The 24355-nt window shown below is 42.0% G+C and overlaps 1 protein-coding gene across 1 annotated transcript in view; it reads right to left on the minus strand.

Moving 5' to 3' along the window:
• Positions 1–259: 259 nt before the first annotated feature.
• Positions 260–24355, minus strand: part of ATP6V1H (ATPase H+ transporting V1 subunit H) — a 128083-nt gene continuing 103987 nt past the window's right edge. Inside the window, exons 14-15 of the mRNA XM_056521916.1 lie at positions 23972–24085; positions 260–629 (exon numbers count right to left, since the gene is read on the minus strand). Coding sequence (XP_056377891.1) covers positions 569–629; positions 23972–24085 — 175 coding nt within the window. The 3' untranslated portion in view covers positions 260–568. The remainder of the gene's footprint in view (positions 630–23971; positions 24086–24355) is intronic.

Below are 24355 nucleotides of genomic sequence, written 5' to 3' on the forward strand. Positions count from 1 at the left end.
ACAGTCCAACTGTGGGTGTAATGACCGAAACTTACAGCTTCATAGATGACAGATCCGTGGTTGGGCTGGGATGCAATTATACAGACCAATGGTCTCCAAACTGTGGCCCTCCAAATGTTGCAAAACTGCAATTCCCAGCATGCCCGGACAGCCGTTGGCTGTCCGGGCATGCTGGGAGTTGTAGTTTTTCAACATCTGGAGAGCCACAGTTTGGAGACCACCGATATAGACAAATGAAAAGTACAAAGCAGACAGGATAGTTTTCGGAATGTATCATTTAATTGTATTTTTATGTAATAAATTAGCCAGACTACATACTGATCACTCCTCTTCAATTCCGTACCTAAAGCCTGCTAAAACCGCCGCGTAGTCCTTTCAGATACCATGTCGTGGTGAATTGCAACACATGAAAAACTGTTTCACATTTATACTTCATTAAAACATGGATTTTAGTGGGCAAGGAGTACAAACAACACAGAAATAAAAATAAAAAAAACAACCAAACAAGATAATATGGATTGGAGATACAGTAGCAAAGCGTGTACGCGCCCGCACATCAATGATATATTTAACTTCTGGCTGTCACTGCTGGGGGTTGTTCTGATTGCAGCTGTTTTCCCAGATATTCCCTAAAAGACATGAAATATAAATACATTAGTTATCCAAGCAATGGAACATATACAACCGCAACCAACAGAAGTCATTCCAGAACTTACATATTTATTATTTAAAATTCCAACATTTTAGAAATAGCCACTATACTATATTATTTCTAATTTACAATGAATTTATTTCCAATAACCTAATTTTATTATAAACTAGCTGAGTACCCGGCGTTGCCCGGTTTTTCCTTCCTAATCCTTGTTGGGGAGGAAAATAAACAAAAGGAGGAAGCTTTTGACTTCATATCCCGTCCTCCTATCCCGACCTCCTATCCCGTCCTCCTATCTCGACCTCCTATCCCGGTCCTCCTATCCAGTCCTCATATCCCGACCTCCTAACTAGACCTCCTATCCAGACCATCCCGTCCTCCTATCCCGACCTCCTATCCCGACCTCCTATCCCGACCTGTAAGATGTGTACCAGGTATTGAAATATCTCCAGCCGTACATAAGTTATGTGGGAACATACATTTTCCATTGATTTGCATGGGACTTTAAACAAAACCCCCAACCCTCACAAATGGGGGTAGTTAAGGGTTAAATTAACTATCCTATATTTTAAGTGGACATATCAGTAACATGTGACCAAGTATTATCAAAATATCTCCAGCCGTTTGGAAGTTATGCAGTAACATATTTCCCATTGACTTGTATAGGACTTTAAACATAAACCCCGCCCCTGGCAAATGGAGGTGAGTAAGGGTTAAATCACCTATCCTATGTTTGTTGTTGACATATGAGTAACATGTGTGCCAAGTTTCATGTTAATATCGTTAGCCGTTTGGACGTAATGCTGGAACATACACACACACATACATACACACACACACACACACACACACACACACACACACGTTGAGTTTTATGTATATAGATAGTTTAAATGTTAAAGAGTTAGTAAGGATAGCACTGAGACGAGCCCTAGTCTAAATGCCTAGTTCTTAGCTGTATATGATGGTCCTGGCAATTAGCTGTTAAAGGGGTACTCCACTGGGAAAAAATGTATGTCATTAAGTGCCAGAATATTTTTGTCTATTATATTCTGTATGTGAAATTTGTAATAATAATAAAAAAATCTATTAAATTAAAAAAATAAAAAAAAAATAAAAAAATCTTAACCCTTCCAGTACTTATCAGCTGCTGTATGTTCCAGAGGAAGTTCTTTTCTTTCTGCATTTCCTTTCTGTCTGATCACAGTGCTCTCGGCTGACACCTCTGTCCATTTTAGGAACTGTAGAGGAGTAGGAGCAAACCTCTCCTGCTCTGGACAGTTCCTGACATGGACAGAGGTATCAACAGAGAGCACTGTGGTCAGACAGAAAGGAAATTCAAAAAGATTTTTAAATAGAAGTAATTCACAAATCTGTTTAACTTTCTGACACCAGTTGATAAAAAAAAAAATTATAAAATATGTTTTCCAGGGGAGTACCCCTGTAACCCCTTAAGGACTCCATTTTATTTTTACGTTTTAGTTTTTTCCTCCTCACCTTCAAAAAATCATAACTCTTTTATATTTTCATCCACAGACTAGTATGAGGGCTTGTTTTTTGCGCGACCAGTTGTCCGTTATAATGCCATCACTCACTTTACCATTAAATGTATGGCGCAACCAAAAAAATACTATTTGTGTGGGAAATTAAAAAGGTTTTGTTTTCACGCCGTACAATTTACGGTAAAAATGACATGTGTTCTTTATTCTTTTGGTCAATACGATTAAATGATACTCATGATAACCTACTTTTCTATTACTGTTGCGCTTAAAAAATCGCAAACTGTTTAACCAAATGAATACGTTTAAAATCCCCCTATTTTGAAGGCCTGTAACTTTTTCATTTTTCCGTATAAGCGGCGGTATGAGGGCTCATTTTTTGCGCCATGATCTGCACTTTTAATTGATACTATATTTGCTTGTATAAAACTTAATTCTTTTTTTATAAATTTTTTATGAGAATAAAATGTTCTAAAAAAGCAGCTATTTTGGACAATAGTTTTTTTTTACGTTCACGCCGTTCACCATACGGTATCATTAACATTTTATTTTTATAGTTGGGATATTTACACAAGCGGCGATACCAAATATGTATATAACATTTTTTATTAAATTTTTTACACTTTTTGGGGGTGAAATAGGGAAAATGGGACAATTTGTTTTTATTGGGGAGGGGGTTTTTCAAATTTTTTATACTTTTTTTACTTTTATTTTTACACTTTAATAGTCCCCATTGGGGACTATTTATGGCAATCATTCGATTGCTAATAATGTTCAGTGCTATGCATAGGACATAGCACAGATCAGTATTATCAGTCATTTTCTGCTCTGGTATGCTCGATCGCAGACCAGAGCAGAAGACCCGAGGAAGGCAGTGGAGGCCGGTGAGGGGACCTCCGGCTGCCATGCTGGATAACCAAAGTACCGCGATGCTGCAGATGCAGTGATCTGTATTAATCACGGCATCTGAGGGGTTAAAGGGGCACTCCGGTAAAAACCTTTTTTCTTTTAAATCAACTGGTGGCAGAAAGTTAAACATATTTGTAAATTACTTCTATTAAAAAAATCTTAATCCTTCCAGTACTTATTAGCTGCTGAATGCTACAGAGGAAATTCCTTTCTTTTTGGGACACTGATGACATCACGAGCACAGTGCTCTCTGCTGACATCTCTGTCCATTTTAGCAACCATGCATAGCAGATGTATGCTAAGGGCAGCATGGTGGCTCAGTGGTTAGCACTGCAAGTGCTGGGGACTTGGGTTCAAATCCCACTAAGGACAACAATAAATAAAGTGTTATTATTATAATAACATCAGCAGAGAGAACTGTGGTCGTGATGTCATCAGAGAGCATTCCAAAAAGAAAATACATTTCCTCTGTAGTATTCAGCAGCTAATGAGTACAGGAAGGATTAAGATGTTTTAATAGAAGTAATTTACAAATATGTTTAACTTTCTGCCACCAGTTGATTGAAAAAAAAAAAGGTTTTCACCGGAGTACCCCTTTAATGGCAGACATCTGCGCGATCGCGGATATCCGCCATTACGGGCAGGTCCCTGGCTGCTATCAGCAGCCGGGACCTGCCGTGCATGACACGAGCATCGTTCCGATGCTCGCGGTTATGCATAGGACATAAATGTACGTCCTGGTGCGTTAAGTACCAGCTCACCAGGACGTACTTTTAGGTCCTGCGTCGTTAAAGGGGTACTCCGGTGGAAAACATTTTTTTTTTTTTTTTTTTAAATCAACTGGTGCGTGAAAGTTAAAAAGATTTGCAAATTACTTCTATTAAAAAAATCTTAATCCTTCCAGTACTTATTAGCTGCTGAATACTACAGAGGAAATTCTTTTCTTTTTGGAACACAGTGCTCTCTGCTGAATCACGAGCACAGTGCTCTCTGCTGACATCTCTGTCTATTTTAGGAACTGACCAGAGCAGCATATGTTTGCTATGGGGATTTTCTCCTACTCTGGACAGTTCTTAATATGGACAGATATGTTAGCAGAGAGCACTGTGCTTGTGCTAATTTTGTCAAAAACCGCTCACCGTCTGTCTCCAGGTTGGATGTGGTTCTGCAGCTCAGTTCCATTGAAGTGAATGGAGCCAAGTTGTAAAACCACACCTAACCTGGAGACAGACGTGGAGCTGTTTTTGAAAGAAATAGTTGTGTTTTTCTATTCCTGGATAACCCCTTTAATACAATTGGATGCTTAAAGGAAAACTCCAGCAAAAATTTTACTTATCCCCTATACAAAGGATAGGGGATAAGTAGCTGATCGTGGGAGGTCTGATATCCGGAATGGGCCCCGACTCTCAGTGAGGAGCCCGTGCTGCAGACTGCACGTGCTCCATTAATTTCTATGGGAGCGCCGAAGAGACCTGAGGACAACACTCGGGCATTATCGGCGTTCCCATAGAAAGGAATGGAGTGTGTGCCATCTACCGGTAGACGACAAGAGCTCCTTACCGAGAGAGTATCTGGTTCGGATATCGTGGAGAGGTCCCAGCGGTCAGACAGTCCGACCATCACTTCCCCACCCGCAATCGACTACTATCCTCTGGCTAGGGGTTAAGTACATTTTGGCTGAAATTCTCCTTTATCTATGGAGGGGGAAGCTCTACCTACCAGCTCTGGGAGAACTGCAAATTAGAGATAATGCCAGTATTATAAATTTTTCTGGGAAATCGTAGAAAACCTTCTCTCTCCCATTTCTGATGCCAGCTTAACTTCCATCTCGTAGAGCGCACACATTGAGGAAGAGGAGAGCCTGTAAGACCACTGCTAACCTGCTACGTGCATCGATGCAAGATCTCTTGTAACATCTATTTTAAAGCAAAACTACAAAAACGAAAAAATAAAGATGAAGAATGAAAACTTCTAACCATGAGTGATGCCACGTTTGTTATCTGTGAAATACTGCAGTTTATATAGGCTATAGCCCATGGACACTTTAGAGTTGGTGAAGTTGCGAACCAGGACCGACTACTTAATGCACATATTGAACACTGAATGAAAGAGGAAGAGGAGGGCACCGACAGCCAGTTTCTGCTCAGCACTCTGCTAAGTTTTTGGCAAAATTGTAGAAAACGCAGCCGGCCATCAGTGCCCTCTTCCCCGCTATATGCGCTCTTAAAGGGGTACTCCACTGGCCATCATTTGGAATTTTTCGTGCTGCGGGCATCATCCACGCCCCCTCGTGACATCACTGCCACGTCTCCTCAATGCAAGTCACGACCCCTCCCATTAAATTGCATTGAGGGGGTGTGACCATGATGTCACGAGGAGCGTGGCCAATCCCTGCAGCGCAAAAACAGTGTTCGGAACATTTACTTTAAAATGCTGGCCAGTGGAGTACCCCTTTAAGTTTTCTGCAAGATAGAAGATCAGCGTGGCGGCGGCACAGCAAATAGAGAGAAGGTGTGCTGCAGTTCAGCGAATCAGCAACATCTCACAGTTTTCTATGGTCACACAGAAAACTTCACTACACCTGCAGAGCAGAAATCTACTGAAAAATGACATATACAATGGCCAGAAATAATGCTGATCTTCATGTACACCCACAAAGGGGAGCTTATCCTGAAAAGTCCCTGACCTGACAAGCACGCTTTAACCAGTTAAGGACACAGGGCGTATGGATACACTCGTGGGAATTCCGGTCCCCGCCGCTAGCCGGTTGGGGACCGGATCGGGATGCCTGCTGAAATCATTCAGCAGGCACCCCGGAACATCGCCCAGGGGGGTCCTGAGATCGGAGTCCATGTCGGCGATCGGAGAAAATCGCATGTCAGTTCAGACATGCGATTTTCTCCAATTCCGGGCTGATCGGGTCTCTGGTGACCCGATCACCCGGAAAATAGGGATGATCGGAGTTGTCAGTGACAGCCCCGATCAGCGGAAGGGAAAGGAGTGAGGTCGCAGTGCTGCGATCTCCTCCTATCCCCTGCCATTAGTCAGAACTGTGTTCTGACCAATGGCAGCGCAGGACAGGGGGTTGCCATGGAAACCCCCATTCTGCCCCCCCCCTGGATGTCGGTTGAAGATGGAGGCCTTTACCTGAGGATCAGATGCGTGGGGCCCGGTGATCATCGCAGACATCTACCGGAGATCACGGCTCATGTAGGGAATCGGCGGTGGGGGGGGGGGGGGAAATGGCAAAGGCTGTCTGGGCATGCTGGGAGTTGTAGTTTTGCAACATCTGGAGGGTTACAGTGGTGCACAAACGGTAGCCCTCCAGATGTTGCCAAACTACAACTCTCAGCATGCCTAGACCACCCAGGCATGCTGGAAGCTGTAGTTCTGTAACATCTGTCCCTTCAGATTTTGCAATTTTCATGAAATTTTTGAAAACTGCTGCTTTACTTTGAAGCCCTCTAATTTTTTCAAAAAGTAAAAATATGTCCATTTTATGATGCCAACATAAAGTGGACATATTGTATTTGTGAATAAAAATAAAATGTATTGGGAATATCCATTTTCCTTACAAGTAGAGAGCTTCAAAGTTATAAAAATGCTTAATTTTCATGAAATTTGGGAATTTTTCACCAAGAAAGGATGCAAGTAACGCCGAAAATTTACCACCAAAATAAAGTAGAATATGCCACGAAAAAACAATCTCAGAATCAGAATATTCGGTAAAAGCGTTTTAGAGTTATTAACGCTTAAAGTTACGGTGGTCAGAATTGCGAAAAAGGGCTCAGTCCTTAAGGGGTTAAAGAGGCTAAATATTTTTTTATCTAGCAGTGGCCCCTACAGAAAAAATGTAGCATTACACAGTGTCCACTTAAATGAATGGAGGACCATGTAATATGTGGTCATGCTGCCTCCAAAGCCACTCTGTGTAGCTGCTCTATTAGAATTGCGGAAATTGCACTGAACAGTGTTTTAGGAGGAATGAAGTGCAATTTTCTTCTTTCACTAGCTCTGCTTTGTGTGGCTCACTCCCTCAGAATTATCTAATATACCGATCAATAAAGTATCTCTTGCCATAAGTATACGTGATCTGTAGATGGGGAAGGGAATCATACCTTTCATAATTCCCACTGAAACCTGTTCAATGCAGTCTACAGTTTGCTTGGAGAGGTCACGTTACAATGGTGTCTACTTGAGGGACTCGTTGCACAGGAGCCTTTGGGAATTTGCTATCTCATAGTTATTATTTAAAGTTTATTATGTAACTGCATGTAATGGAGCTTGCTAATATACAATATTTGCTTGCGCTGACCCCCGACCCATGAAATACCCTTACCTAACAAATAAAAAAAATACTTGTCATACTAATCAAATTACTTTTTACTTTATGTCAAAAACACCATGAGTTCCTTTTAGATGAGGCTCCATCAGAACAGTGCTCTCTATTACAATACTAGAACCCAAGCAACGCAGTGACCAACACTGTCATTTACAGAACACAGAGAATCTCTGTATAAGCAGAAAGATACAAAGCAGAAAACAAGATGTAGGTATCTGTATTTAAGAAAGTATCTCCCCTGTGTTCGTGTTATAAGCCATGGGGCATCTTCCATCAAACAGCAATGACATCTTATTAATAAGCCCGTGCTATAATCAGGTCCATCAACAGTTTTACGGCACAAATATAATGCAGTCTGCGGATAGACATACAACATTTCCACTGACAGATCTGGAAAATGGTGATTTCATCAAACAGCAAATAGAAATGCAATTGTTCATACACTGTACATTGACATCACTGGTGAGCATTAAATTTAACCTATAACTCTACTGTGTTGATCCAGAGGAAGGCAAAAAAAATCCCATTAAGTTAATTAAATAGACCAGATGCTGTTTTCAGGTTTCTTATCTCATGGGCAGTGGTTACAGGAAGAAACATTTGCTCTTGTTGACCTAACCTATATTACTAAGACAACCTACTGATTTGAAAGGGCTTTGTGAAATTCTTAAATTCTGTTGATGGCCCAACTCCTGTATGACCTTATCCACAAGTGATAAATCTAAGATCTCTGGGGGTACCACCGCTGGGACCTCCAGCAATCTCAAAAATGGAGTCCCCCCCAAATGGCCCTGTAAATGGAGTGGTGGTGTGCTTGTGTGACTACTTGTTGACCAACTAGATACATAGTTGGTCAACCAGCATTATTGCCAATGGTGGTAGGGGTGTAGAAACACTGAACAATGTGCCAGGTTTTCCCTAAAATTTACAGTTAATCCCCGGGGCTTAACAAAGGGATACTCTGTGATCAGTTGATTTTCATGTCATTTTGGTGTGTAATTTTATCATGCATCTGCAGCAGATTTGATGCCATAATGGCCCGCTAAGATTGTCTATTGATTTTAGGATATGGATCATTAACAAACCCCATACATATTTTCCAGCACTCTAAATATTCTTACAATTGCAAAAGCTGAAATGGAATATGTACAGATATATACTAACTTTGTGTACTGTACTGGTCATAAAGCTTAGGCAGACAGAAAAACAAGAGAAACATGTGCAGAATAGATTTATAAGGGAAAGAAAAGGAACAAACTATAGACCGACCCCCCCAACCCCCGAATGTAATTATCACTATAGATTTGCCACTCACTGCTCTTAGTAATTGCTGCTCTATAAGTGTTTTCTACATCTAAGTGAAGAGGACTCTGTTCCCATTATGGGGCTGTAGAATCGAATTTAATGAGTACAGAAGAGTTTTACTTATTTTATCCATTGATTTATATTTATATGAAACCAATTTCATGAAAATAATGATGCATTTCTTTAATTTGTTTTATGTCTAGGTGTGTTTACATGCTTTGTAAAGATGCATATTTCCCATAAAAAACACAAACTATCCATTTTACAGATCAGACTGTGATGGGCAAGTGCTTACACACAGGAGCCAATCCGAGCAGACAGAGCTGCAGTGTACAAGTATGAGATAAAACACAACTTCTCTTCTAATTCCTAACTATAGACCAATATTACGGAGTGTATATTTCCCAAAGCCTTGCCACAAAACATTGTATAACAAGAACTAGCAAATAAATAGAACATATATTACACATTCTTCTCTTACTCCTAAGCAGCATGAGCGACAGCTCCATCAAACTAATAACCCAGATATGAGTGACACAGGATGTAAAGTTCCGAAATAATTGACTTCAAATAATACCTAATGGCTTATGGATGATCCTTGGGGATTCAAACACACATCCACACATTAAGGTATATAAAAAAGAAATAAGAAAAAATGCACTCGTAGTCTAGATTGTGTAAAAGCAGATGATCAGCAACCTTTGACAAACCTCTAGCTAATATGCTATTAAGTGACAAGTAGAATTAGGGTTGTCTGTCAAAATGAAAAGAGGTATAAGTAACGAGAACCAATACTTTTTTGGGGATTGAAACATGCTCATCGGCTTTGTTATTTGTTACACATTATGATATCTGTTATTACTCAGTAAGCACAGTAAAGCAGCACATTATAAAAATGACTGTCCATTAGGGTTATTTGTGCATGACATCTAGTAGAACACATTTACCACATGCTCTTAAGTAAGTTTGCCGGCAGGATTGAGGAAATGGCAAATTATTGTGTACTCGCAGTATTAACTATTTTCTTGAAATGGGAAATGGAAAGAAACAGCACAAAGTGCAATGCAAACTGCTTGCATATAGAGGACGTGATGGTCTTTAAATAGACTATCATTACAGCAGAGCAAAATCGGATAGGATGGACCCTAAAACCTGACCTTACTTTCTTGCGACAAAATGACAAATAGAAACAACCCGAAATAGTATGCGACTTGCATTTGGTATTTTGCAGACATGTGGTTGGTTAGCGGGGAAGGAAGTGGCAGTCCAGAGTTTCATAGACAATTAGATAGGATAGACACTTATCAGATAGGATAGATACTCAAAAGGTTAAAGGGGTATTCCGGGCAAAAACATTTTATGCCTTATCCAAAGGATAGCGGATAAGATGTCTGATCGCGGGGAGTGCGTCTCTAGTTTCGGAAAACTCCGGGTTTCCGGGACTGGGGACGTGACATCACGCCACACCCCCTCCATTCATGTCTATGGGAGGGGGCGTGACATAGACATGAATGGAGGGGGCATGGCGTGACATCACGTCCCCAGTCCCGGAAACCTGGAGGTTTCCAAAACTGGAGATTCAGCACCCGCATAGAATGCAGGTGCTGCAGGGAGATCGCCGGGGGTCTCAGCAGCAGGCCCCGTGCGATCAGACACCTTAAAATATTTTAGCCAGGAATACCCCTTTAAGATTGTAACTTGCTAATATTTGCTTTATTAATAAAATTGAACTTACCAAAGATCCAAAACTGTTCAAAAAGCTCCTATCTTGGTCTATTGTTAGGTATAAAGAATTGCAAGGCCCAACCATGTCCCTGGAGAACATTTGGACTACACATAGGGAACTGAATGGAGGCTCAGTATTAGGCTGGGTTCACATCATGATAAATGCCTCCAAGGCACAAAGGAAACTGTCAAAATGGCATCCCAATGTAACATTGTAGGCACAGGACCCATTCTATCCAATGATGTAGCTAGTGACTATATTCGGTCATTTTCCGAGTGTATACAAGTTTTGGCTTGGACTGAGAAACTTGGGTTGCAGCACTTTTCAGTCCGAGACAAAGCTGGGAAACATTGGGAGAATTACTTGAACGTAGCCTTGAAATTAATGGGACCTGGGCCTCTCCAAGCACCGATACATTGGCATTTCATTTTGACAGATTCCTGACATATCTGCGCCTTAGGGGCACAAATCGGGATGTGAACCTAGGAATTTGGCATGGTTGTTCACATTTCTTGTCCCTCTATGATTCCTGTAGGCTGTATATTTTCCACATTCACAAAGCCTTTATTGTCTCTAAGGAGATCTCTCCAGATCAGGCAATGACCCTTCTCCTGTACCGCTGAAAACAGCTAGCGCTCAATGTCTGAATTCACAGCTCTGCATGCCAGTTTCACTTGACCACATATAAAAAAAAAGGTCAGAAGCAAACCCGCACTACTGTATCTAGCAGATGGGTCTCCAATGTAAAGTCATGTTACATTGTTATAGTTTGATAAAATTAGTAAGAAAAAATGAAATCCTTCATTGCTACAAAGTGAAGATGACATACATGTAAAAACAGTGTCAAGAAAGCATTGTATTAATAGACCTGACAAAGAAAAATCATAGTGATCCTGAAATGGCCTCCCCTATACAAGCGTTGTGGATGTGTTGACAATATACTATCAGTGTGATTACAGGGTGGCTCTGGGTTGCATGCGGCCAGCTGACCCCCTACGGCCATGCGGCCATGCGGCCATGACTAAGGCCCCCTACGAGGTCTAAAATGCGTGGACATTACTTTTTCCATATGAAGTTTTTCCAATAAAGATCTCCAAGTTTTTACATCTTGTGCTGGACATCCTTTTTGTCTTGGCCCTTTCTAATGTCATCTCTGACACCCCAACCCTATGATAACCTAAGGTTTAGATTCAGTGGACAAAGCTATATTCACACAACACTGTCCTAAATGCCACACATCTAATCTGATGGGAAAGATCGACTGATAAATGTATTTATTAGACTACACAGGAGAATTTCCTCGACCAACAGTAATTTCAGTCACTGCTAAAATGTATGCTCCATATAGAGGAGGGGAGAGTCATGCAGGACAAGACACACAGCTGAAGCAGAAGCCAGCAGAAAATACTCTATAGGTATTACCCTCTTCTGCTTCCTGGTGCTCCATGTTCACCCTCAGCACACCTCGGAAGTATGCCTTCCAAGACAAGAGGGGGCAGGAGCCAAGACACGATCACCGGTGAAGGCAAAACCACACCGGCACGTGCTGTACAATATATGCACAATTTTGAGGGGTGGAAGAGCATGAGGGGACTCTCTATGTTACCAGATTACAGGTTGTAGAGTATTTGTCATAGCAGCCTAGGGCCTAGTGAAGGCCTCCAGACCTGCCTACATGTTAATAATTCTATAACACCCTAAGGGGGGTTGTATTAGAATAATGGTAAAATCACAATGCCCTACATTGCTGTGTATTGTACAAACCATAGTGATTAAAAAAATACATAATGTCTTAATTGGGGAAAAAAATGTGACAGACAAAGTTGTTTATACTCAAAAAGGTACAAAAAATAAAAAACTATCACACAACCTAGTCAAAGAAAAATATTGTTTTGGGTTACAAGTGTCAAAAATTTAGCAACACAAAGCCAGAATACATTTTTGATATTTTAGCTATACATTAAATTATACATTAAATAATACTACTAAATTAAACTACATGGACCCCAAAAAAGCCCTTAAAGGGGCAACTGGTGCCAAAAAGTTAAACAGATTTGTAAATGAAGTCTATTTAAAAATCTTAATCCTTCCAGTACTTATCAGCTGCTGTATGCTCAACAGGAAGTGCTTTTCTTTTTGAATTTCCTTTCTGTCTGACCACAGTGCTCTATGCTGACACCTCTGTCCATGTCAGGAACTGTGCAGAGCAGCAGCAAATCACCATAGCAAACCTCTCCTGCTCTGGAGAGTTCCTGACACGGACAGAGTGTCAGCAGAGAGCACTGTGGTCAGACAGAAAAAAGAAAAGCACTTCCTGTGGAGCATACAGCAGCTGAGAAGTACTGGAAGGATTAAGATTTTTTAATAGAAGCAATTTACAAATCTGTTTAACTTTCTGTCATCGGTTGATTTAAAAGATTATGCTTACCAGTGGAGTACCCCTTTAAATGGCTATGTTGATGGAAGAGTAAAAAAAAAAAAAACAACAGAAAAATGATAAAAGGGATAAAATATTTTTTGGATGCTAGAAAAAAAAGCTCTAGTGCATTAATCCACGTTACACCTCTATGCTGAGATTGTACATTTGTATTGAAAGTAAAATTATATTTATAAAAAGAAAATTTTCCTTTTGATATACGTATCATGTTTAATATTGAAAAGTTCCTCTTAAAGCTGTTACCTATAGAGAGCAGAACAGATGACACTCCTGGAAATCACTCAGCGACCCACTAAACTGCATATAAAGAGCAACTGGAGAGGTCTCCCAAATTCTATGACATGTAGAGTCAGGATAGGATTTTTAAGAACATTTGCGTTTTCCTGCATCTGTATAAAATAATCATTTCTTACAAATACGGTAATTATTTAATATTGAGTTTACCTATAGCGTTGTTCTCTCTAGAACAAGTGTGTGTAGGGGATTGATATACGGATAAACAAGCATTCTGCAATCTTTTATCCAGGGTTTCACATTATAAGCTGTTATGACCGTTCAGAATTACTGCGACCTCAATTCTTCCCTATACAAAAAAGGTCACACGGGGTCCCGTAATCCACCATTTTGAATTCAACACTAAGGCAGTTGTGATCATGTGACTGCGTGTGTGTGTGTGTGTGTGTGTATGTGTGTATGTATGTATGTATGTATGTATATATATATATATACACACACACACACACACACACACACACATATATATACAGTGGTCCCTCAATATTAATTGGTGCCAGGTGACCATTGTATGTTGAAACCATTGTATGTTGAGACCATATCTCTATGGAAACCTGGTAATTGGTTCTGAAGACACGAAAATGTCATCAAAAAATAGGAAAAAGTGAGGATTAAAGAAAATAAGTAGATAACTAATATAGATAAAGCAAATCCTTATATATAAAGAAAGAAAGATCTGCTGGGAGCTGTAAATCACTGTCTATGTCGGTATTTCTCAAGCAGGGAGCCTCCAGCTGTTGCAAAACTACAACTCCCAGCATACCCGGACAGCCTTTGGCTGTCCGGGCATGCTGGGAGTTGTAGTTTTGCAACGGCTGGGGGCACCCTGCTTGGGAAACACTGGTCTATGTAGAGTACAGGATCTTCTTCGAGGTCCTGTACAATACATGCAATGTCCTAAAAAAGTAACATGATGCCGCCCCCACCTGGTGTCCAAAAGGAGCAGGTAACCCTGGTACGGGTAAAGAGTACAGAACATGTAATACCTCCCTGTACTGTAGGGGGCGCTACCAGACACCAGTCAGTGCATGCACTTCAGTAAAACATGAGTTTAACCAGTGAATGCCCATTCTGATTGGTCGATTCTTCCGGCCATTGACACGTTTCACAGAACTGGTCTGTAGCATTGTATGTTGAGTCTGGTTTCAACTTACAATGGTCCAGAAAAGACCATTGTATGTTGAAACTATTGTATGTTGAGGCCATTGTAAGTTGAGGGATCACTGTATATATAATCTCACAATAAATGGGGGAAATATTAATACCCCATGTTTATGTTACTCTGATACTCCACAAGATTCTATAAATTGCAGGTGAATGTGTAGATCTGCATTAATGTTACCCCCGGGCGAAGGTCGCAGGACCATAACACGTGTTGGGGTGGCGGCATCCCAGGACTCCTTACTTCTTATTACCGCTGCCGTCGTCTGTATTGCTGCTATACTTTCTTGTATTAACTTTATGTATTATGCATTGTCCGTAGACTTAGCCTTTTGCATTTGCACTTTATTTTCCGTATACTGGCCAGTAACTCTGCATAAGGCTGGATCACTACACATAGACTTGATAATTGCACGTTATCCTATTTATACTGGTCAGTATATTTACCAGTGACTCTGCACATTACTTATCATTTCATGCACTGTTACCAGACCCATACAGTATTATTACACATTGCCATTTTTTGCTCAGTACTACATCATAGTCCCAGGTATGCTGCCCTTTTTCTCATGTCCATTTCCTCCTTTTTAATGAATTTTATATGTATGTTGTAATTTAAATAAAGACATTGTAAGGTGTCCGGTTTTCCTTTAGTGTGTAATTTATGTTACCAGCTGGAAAGACTAAGGTGCAGAGCAATAAAAGAGAGGGGCAAGGGGGGGTAAGGGGGGGGGTGAGTATAACTGATATCGTGGATTTAAATGCCACTTATACAGCCCTTTTACACCGACTGATAATCAGCTGAACATGGGTTTGTAGGAATGCTTTTACCTGATACTCGGACCATGTAAAAAGGCAAGTGGTCAGTTATAAAATAAAAAAAGTACAGTGGTCCCTCAACATACGATGGTAATCCCTTCCAAATGGATCATCGTTTGTTGAAACCATCGCATGTTGAGGGATCCGTGCAATGTAAAGTATAGGACAGTGGTCTTCAACCTGCGGACCTCCAGATGTTGCAAAACTACAACACCCAGCATGCCCGGACAGCCAACGGCTGTCCGGGCATGCTGGGAGTTGTAGTTTTGCAACATCTGGAGGTCTGCAGGTTGAAGACCACTGGTATTGGAGGTTATACTCACGTGTCCCCGCCGCTCTGGACCGTCACCGCTGCCCTGGATGTCGCCTTCCATCGCTGTCGCCGCATCCCTGGGGTGTCCCCCGACGCTCCGGCAAGGCCTCTTCTTCCCCGGCATCCTCGCTCTCCGTCGCCGCTATCGCGTCGTTACACACGCCGCTCCTATTTGATGACAGGATGGCGTGCGCAGCCGCCGATGGAGAGCGCCGACGATGCAGGGGATCCCGAAGAGGACGCGCTGGAGCCCCAAGGACAGGTAAGTGATCGTCAGCGGACCACACGGGGCACCGTAAACGGCTATCCGGTGGCAGCTGAAGCAGTCTGCGCTGCCGGATAGCCGTTTATGCGATGGCCCCGACATACAAAAGCATCATATGTTGATGCTGCCTTCAACATGCAATGGTCTCTGAGAGGCAATCATACGTTGAAATGATCGTATGTCGGGGCCATCGTAGGTCGGGGGGGGGGGTCACTGTACATCAAATGAAAAAAAGTATTTGATCCCCTGCTTATTTTATTTATTTGTCAGTGGTCAAATAAATAATCAGTCTAGAATTTAAATGTTGGGTTTATTTGAACAGTGAGAGACAGAATAATAAAAAAGTTTAAAAAAAACTTCAAGTTATGAATGAATTTACATTTTACTCAGTGAAGTATATGATCCCCTATGAATCACCAAGATTTTTGACTCCCATGTGTCTTATTCACCAAGGAAACAAGTGGAAAACAAGCCCCCCTGCTCAAAAAAGCACATCTAAAGATTGCCAAAGAACATCCCAAAGTGCATGTCTGTCTGAAGTTTGTTCACATGTTCATTGCAAACTTTAGACAGGAATAAACATGTGCCTTCTTGAGAAGAGGGACCTTGAGGGCGCAGCAGGATTTTAGTAATTTATGGCGTAGTGTGTTACCAATAGTTTTCTTGGTGACTATGATCCCAGTTGTCTTGAGATCCTTGGATGATTCCTAACCATTCTCATTATCATTGAAACTCCACGAGGTGAGATCTTACCTGGAAACCCTGAATGAGGGAGATAGACATTCATTTTGTCTAATTGTACCAACTGTTGTAAACTTTTCGCCAGGCTGCTTGGCGATGGTCTTGAAGCTAATTCCCGCCTTGTGTCGGTCTACAATCTTATCCCTGACATCCTTGGACAGATCTTTGGTCTTGGCCATGGTAGAGAGTTTGGAATGTCTGCATGGAAAATGTCTGTGCAGACATTCCACCGACAGCAGAGGGCTGACACGAAGGCGCTAGGACCTCTCAGAAAAGGTTTTCTACCACGCAAATTCCACTGTGTGCACAGTGCAGCAGAGTCCTATTGAAATCAATGGGACTCTGCTGCAGCGAACTGTTCGTGCGAAATTCTGCAAGGAAATTCCATTGTGTAACCATAGTCTTTGGAATCTGATTGATTCGTTGCTTCTGTGGACCAATGTTTTTTATACAGGTTACAAGCAGAGATTAGGAGAATTCCTTTTAAGAGAGTGCTCCTAATCTCAGCTTGTTACCTGTATAAAAGACACACAGGAGCCAGAAATCTTGGTGATTGATAGGGGATCAAATACTTATTTCACCGAATAAAATACAAACCAAATTATAATTTATTTGAAATGTAGTTTTCTGAAATTTCTTGTTATTCTGTCTCTTACTGTTCAAATAACCCAACATTAAAATGATATACTGATCATTTCTTTGTCAATGGGAAAACAAAAAAAAAACAGAAGGGGATCAAACATTTTTTGTTCACTGTAGAATTTTGCCAAATTTTCTATTTCTGTGAATGCAGGAAAGGTATACCAGACAGAATATCTCAAACCGTTTCTAGTCAGACCCCACTAGCAAGGCCAGACTACAATGAATAATTATGGTCTTCACAATTAAATAGGTTTCGTCTCTTCCATTCCCAAATTGAGGGGGGCACCTCAGTTTGGGAATGTAAGCAATGTCTGTTATCAGCGGATAAAGGGTAAATGCCAACACGGTTCATACCATTTGCTAGGTACTTCCTCAGCAAGTACCGAGCAAACGCTACAATACGTGTCCTTCCTGCAAATATTAGTTAAGTGTTTTTTTATTAGTTTAATCCACTATATATTACGGCCCCCTCTTAAATGCATTGCCACATTTGCGCTATTGATCCAGCGATTTTCCTTTGTTTTGACCTTTACCCTCTGATGCATTATAACTGGCTCCATATACAGACCCTTATTATATAAAGGTTTGCGTGCCTGCAGTACAACCAGTTAAGGTGCTCCTCTATTTGTCTACCTAATTTGCTCCTGTTCATTTTATTAGTAATACAGTGGTCCCTCAACATACGATGGTAATTCGTTCCAAATGACCCATCGTTTGTCGAATCCATCGTATGTTGAGGGATCCGTGCAATGTAAAGTATAGGAAGCTGTACTCACCTGTCCCCACCGCTCCGGACCAGGTCCTCACCGCTCCCGATGCTGTCCCAGGGGCTCCCGATGCTGTCCCGCTGCTCCGGTGTCTTCTTCGCGATCCTCCGGTGTCTTGCGCATCTTCTCCGTTGTCCGGGCCTCGCTTTCTTGTGACGTTATTACGCTGCTGTGCCGGCGCGGCGTGCGTAGTGACGTAATAACGACGCCGGAAAGCAAGGCCCGGACCCTGGAGAAGATGCCGGAGGATCGCGAAGTGGACCCAAAGCAGCGGGAATAGGTAAGCGAACCTGCCCGGGATGCTTAAACTGCTATCCGACAGCAGCTTAAGCATTTTGCGCTGTCGGATGGCAGTTAATGCGATGGCCCCGACATATAAAAGCATCGTATGTCAATGCTGACATCAACATGTGATGGACTCTGAGAGGCCATCGTATGTCGATTTTATCATATGTCGGGGCCATCGCATGTCGGGGGTTTACTGTACCGGCAAAGTAATGCCCCTGCTTCTTTCTTATATTTTTCCTCTTCGGTAGCAATATCTATTATAGCACATCAATGAATATCAATGTTATATACTTTTTATCATCAGTACTGCATTTGTTAAGTTTAGAAAGCATACTGATGTTATTTTTTACAACAACAGAAAAGAATGATGATAGAGATCTTTATTCTTGGACAGAGCCATGGCAACAAGAACGTTCACACTGTAGCATGCATTAGGAGAGCTTAAAAATTGTGCAAAACAGGAATATTTATTAAGCAACTAATACTTTTCCATGACTACATAGCTATAGTTTATGCAATGGCTTAGAACTCATTTAGGTAGGTAGCTTGTGGAGTTCTATTTAATGGGCAATGCTAGTTAACAGATCAAAAGAAACTACCAAATGCTATGAATTGTAAAGAATAGGTAAAATGGGAATGTATAAAATCACTTACAGTATTTTTCGCTCTATAGGATGCACCGGCGTATAAGACGCACCCAATTTATAGGTGCAAAATCTAAAAAAAATAAAGATTTTGAACCCAATAGTGGTCTTCAACCTGCGGACCTCCAGATGTTGCAAAACTACAACTCCCAGCATGCCCGGACAGCCGTTGGCTGTCCGGGCATGCTGGGAGTTGTAGTTTTGCAACATCTGGAGGTCCACAGATTGTAGACCACTGCATAGGAGGTAATACTCACGTGTCCCCGCCGCTCCAGACCCGTCACCGCTGCCCTGGATGTCGCTCCATCGCTGTCGCCGTGTCCCCGTCGCTCCGGAACGTCTCAGCTGCCGGCCGGGTATCCTCGCTCTCCGTCGCCGCCATCACATTGTTACGCACGCCGACGCACGTACGTGACGACGTGATGACGAGGAAGGAGAGCGCCGGCCATACAGGGGATCCCTGAACGGAGAAGACACCGAGGAGGCAGGTAAGGTCCCCCCCGGTGTCCTGTAAGCACTAACCCAGCTATTCAGTCAGGCTGTTCGGGACCGCCGCGGTGAAATCGCGGCGGTCCCCAACAGCACGACTGAACAGCCGGGTTAGTGTCACTTTCCCTTCAGACGCGGCGGTCAGCTTTGATCGCCACGTCTGAAGGGTTAATACAGGGCATCACCGCGATCGGTGATGTCCTGTATTAGCCGCGGGTTCCGGCCGTTGATGGCCGCAGGGTCCGCCGCGATAGGGGTGTATTCGCCGTATAAGACGCACCGACTTTTCCCCCCCAGTTTTGGATAAGAAAAAGTGCATCTTATACGGCGAAAAATACGGTAATATAAAGGACAAGAATTGGCCAACATCTATGTCCGGCAGCTGCTTCCGGAACAGGAAGATTGTATTAGGCTTTTCTTAGAATTCAAAATAAAGGGAAATTATAGAATGAGTTGTTGATGGTCCTTCATACTATGAATGAGTGTATGTGTATATATGTGTGTATGTGTATATATGTGTGTTTGTGTATATATGTGTGTTTGTGTGTGTACTTTATCTAAAAAGCATGTGGCTTGGAAATTCTACTCTCCAGGATGATATAGAACACTACAGAGAGCACTGGACATCCGAAAATCTTCGCTACAATCACATAGGAAGCAACACTATCCACGCTATACACTAGCTGCATGATATCTACCTCTTGAAAAACAGCAGCGGTGGAGTGTGCCTACTGCCTCCAATGTGTACACAGCTTAAACCATACAATATTGACAGAAAAAGTCAAACCTATCAAAAAAAATTAAAAAAATAATCATTTATATAAAGGTTATCGAGCAGAGGTATAAATGAATTTCCACTGAGCAGACATAAAGCTGCCCTGTCTCCATGCAGTTTGTATAAAGTCTCATTTTTATTATTATTCTCTCACAGGTAGGTATTGCCTAAAGTTTGCTTCAATTCAATTTATTTCAAACCCATAAAAGAAAATAAAAATGAAAACCCTGATTTCTTTTTGAAATGATAATAAATTCCATTCCATATAGTACTTCCTAAGGGCTGGCCGAGGCTTCTGTGGATTTATTCACTAAGCATTAAAATGCAGACTGACGAAATTATACTCATATGTAACTTTATTTTAAAGTGGCTTCAATAACAAGTACATATAACCTTTCTTAACAATGCATATTTATTTAGTCCACCATACCCGAGTAGAGTTAATGAAGAATTTCTTCAATAACAAATTAATTGAAGGGTTTTGTATAATATTACGAGTAATCTGCTTCACATACGTAGCTGTACACAACTATCGATTAGAGATGAGCGAACTTACAGTAAATTCGATTCGTCACGAACTTCTCAGCTCGGCAGGAGATGACTTATCCTGCGTAAATTAGTTCAGCCTTCAGGTGCTCCGGTGGGCTGGAAAAGGTGGATACATTCCTAGGAAAGAGTCTCCTAGGACTGTATCCACCTTTTCCAGCCCACGGGAGCACCTGAAAGCTGAACTAATTTATGCAGGAAAAGTCATCAACTGCCGAGCCGAGAAGTTTGTGACGAATCGAATTTACTGTAAGTTCGCTCATCTCTACTATCAATGATGAAACAACTACTTAGACAAACATGACTAATTCTTCAAATTTTCCCTCTCTGGGGACCGGTGCCTGAACATTAGTAGCTGAGTGATGGGAAAATCCCTACAGAAGAGGTAATGACACCCAAATAAGTTCCCTAATTTATCAGCTTAAAGGGGTTCTCAGGGGAACTGAACTTCTCCATTATCAGGAGGGGGATAAGTGTCTGTTCGTGAGGGGTCTGACTGATAGGACACCCAGCGATATCTCGCCTCAGCTGGTGATTTGGGGATATGTGGTCAGACACATTGCATATACTGTGGACATGGGGATAAATTCAGTTCCCCGGAGAACCCCTTTAACTCAAATTTCTCCAAGCTATGTTGTTGGTAGGAATCAATCAGAATGCTGACAACCTAAATATGTATGTCTCTTCAAATGACATGGATGTGTGGCTTTTGTATTCAGTTTACTCTGTCAAGAAGATATGTGCACATACATTTGCTAAACTTTTTAAGCATTGGGGACTCATTGGGGTGTCACAACTAGAGATGAGCGAAGTTACAGTGATTCGATTGGTCAGGAACCTCACCGCTTGCTGTTTGCTGACTTTAGCCTGCATAAATGAGTTCAGCTTTCAGGTGCTCCGGTGGGCTGGAGACTCTCTCCTAGGACTGTATCCACCTTTTCCAGCCCACCGGAGCACCTGAAAGCTGAACTCATTTATGCAGGCTAAAGTCAGCAACTGCTGAGCCGAGAAGTTCGAGACGAATAGAATTACTGTAACTTCGCTCATCTCTAGTCACAACCTCTTCTGTAGGAATTTCAGATCACCCAGGTACTCGACGTTCTGGCGTGTGCACAGATCCCCAGAATGGAAACGATAAAAAATTAGTCATGTAGGTCTAAGTTGTGTATTAATGCAAAATGATATAAGCAGGCCCCTAAAGGCCATTACGTTTGTATAAAACTTCAAAAGGACAAGTAATAAAAACTACCGTATTTTTCGCCCTATAGGACGCACCGGCGTATAAGACGCACTCAATTTATAGGTGCAAAATCTAAAAAAATAAAGATTTTGAACCCAATAGTGGTCTTCAACCTGCGAACCTCTAGATGTTGCAAAACTACAACTCCCAGCATGCCCGGACAGCCGTTGGCTGTCCGGGCATGCTGGGAGTTGTAGTTTTGCAACATCTGGAGGTCCGCAGATTGAAGACCACTGCATAGGAGGTAATACTCATGTGTCCCCGCCGCTCCGGACCCGTCACCGCTGCCCTGGATGTCGCTCCATCGCTGTCGTCGTGTCCCCGTCGCTCCGGAACGTCTCTGCTGCCGGCCGGGTATCCTCGCTCTCCGTCGCCACCATCACGTCGTTACGCACGTACGCGACGACGTGATGACGAGGAAGGACAGCGCCGGCCAAACAGGGGATCCCTGAACAGAGAAGACACCGAGGAGGCAGGTAAGGTCCCTCCCGGTGTCCTGTAAGCACTAACCCGGCTATTCAGTCGGGCTGTTCGGGACAGCCGCGGTGAAATCGTGGCGGTCCCAAACAGCCGGCTTAGTTTCACTTTCCCTTCAGACGCGGAAGTCAGCTTTGATCGCTGCGTCTGAAGGGTTAATACAGGGCATCATCGCGATCGGTGATGTCCTGTATTAGCCGCAAGTCCCAGCCGTTGATGGCCGCAGGGACCGCCGCGATAGGGGTATATTCGCCGTATAAGACGCACCGACTTTTCCCCCCCAGTTTTGGGGAAGAAAAAGTGCGTCTTATACGGCGAAAAATACGGTATTTTTTTTTTTTTTTTGTATTCTCTCACTTCAGTAAGTATTTGCTCTTTTGTATATCTTAAGTAAAATAAGAGTAAAAATTTAAAAAATATTGTCTGTATTTACCAATGCCCATGTTACCTAGGCAACAACATAAAGCAATACCATTTAGGAACCAAAAGGAAAGCATTAATTTCATTTGTAAAAACTTTTGTTGTGTCATTTATAAAAACTTTTGGCATGTCTTTCCTTAATGTCAAAACTTTAGAACAGAGTCTCAGTCCTAAAACCCACTGAGTTTTAACCAGGTGAAGGGCGCAGGAGCACGCTGTTCACTCCTTGGCTGTCAATCAAATCTGACTCTTTTACTGCATTAGGCTTCAGCAGGCTATTACTTAAAGGGGTTATCCAGGAAAAATCTTTTTTTGATATATCAACTGGCTCCAGAAAGTTAAACAGATTTGTAAATTACTTCTATTAAAAAAAATCTTAATCCTTTCAGTACATATGAGCTTCTGAAGTTAAGGTTGTTCTTTTCTGTCTAAGTGCTCTCTGATGACACATGTCTCGAGAACCGCCCAGTTTAGAAGAGGTTTGCTATGGGGATTTACACACCAATCACCGCCCACCACCACAAGGGAGGGACGCACCCCCTTCCCCGGTCAGAATTTCTATCACTGTCAACAGAAAGTTCAAAGGTCTGACTGCTTTAACAGTAAAGAATCTCCAGCTATGATCATGGTGAAATTTTCTTTACACTAGACATAACCAATGTTTCCTTGTTACAGGCCTAAATGTAGAAAGATATCTGTACTCTCCACTCATACACTGTAATTCATTTATTTGATATATATATTTGATAATATGTCTTTCGACTGCAGTCAACCCATTCCTTTAAATTCCCTTGGGTCGCCATCCTCTGAACTCACTCCATTTCAGCCATGTCCTTCTTATATGCAGGTGCCCAAAGTTGAACACAATATTCCATATACATAGGGAAAAAACGACATAGTTATCACCAGAAAAAAAAGGCCAGGCCCGTTACATCACACTGCCGCTGAGCCAATCGCCGGCATAGGTAGGTTGGACATTACTGCAGCCGGCAATTAGGTGAGTACACTGTGACACATCATGCACCAAAAGCCAGAAGAAGACCAGGGCTGGAGGATGGGAGACAGACTCCAGCGGCTCCAGCGGAAGGTTAGTCAAAAGTTTATTATTTTTATTTCAGCAACTCGGGCACATATAAACATTTTCTCCAGCGTTCTCCTTTAGAAAAACTCATTAAGCAGAATTACTTTCAGAACCACATTATTCACAAGCTGTAACTTACCAATTATGGACCATCAATTTCTGCACTGCCAGCAAAGCATTGTAGCGAACCTGTTGGTCTTCATGATGCATGTGGTTCATTACTAGCTGCTTCCCACCCAACTGCTCAATCACCCTGAAAGATGGAAAGAGAATTGTCAAATTCATCACTAACAGTGATAGATTTACCAGAGATGACAGCTTATCCAAACTTTATGGCTCGTAAGTATCAAGCAGGTTCTTCTTATCCTTTATACCATTACATACATGATTAACTATTTGATGATACATTTTATAACACAATCGCATGCATTTATCCCCAGTCACTGCTTCCTGGGTGGGAACAGAGTGCTAAAAGCTCGCAATAATCCTTCCTACAATTTCTCATCACTAGTCTAACAATGAC

The sequence above is a fragment of the Hyla sarda genome, chromosome 5 (assembly GCF_029499605.1).
Source record: "Hyla sarda isolate aHylSar1 chromosome 5, aHylSar1.hap1, whole genome shotgun sequence".
Classification (NCBI taxonomy): domain Eukaryota; kingdom Metazoa; phylum Chordata; class Amphibia; order Anura; family Hylidae; genus Hyla; species Hyla sarda.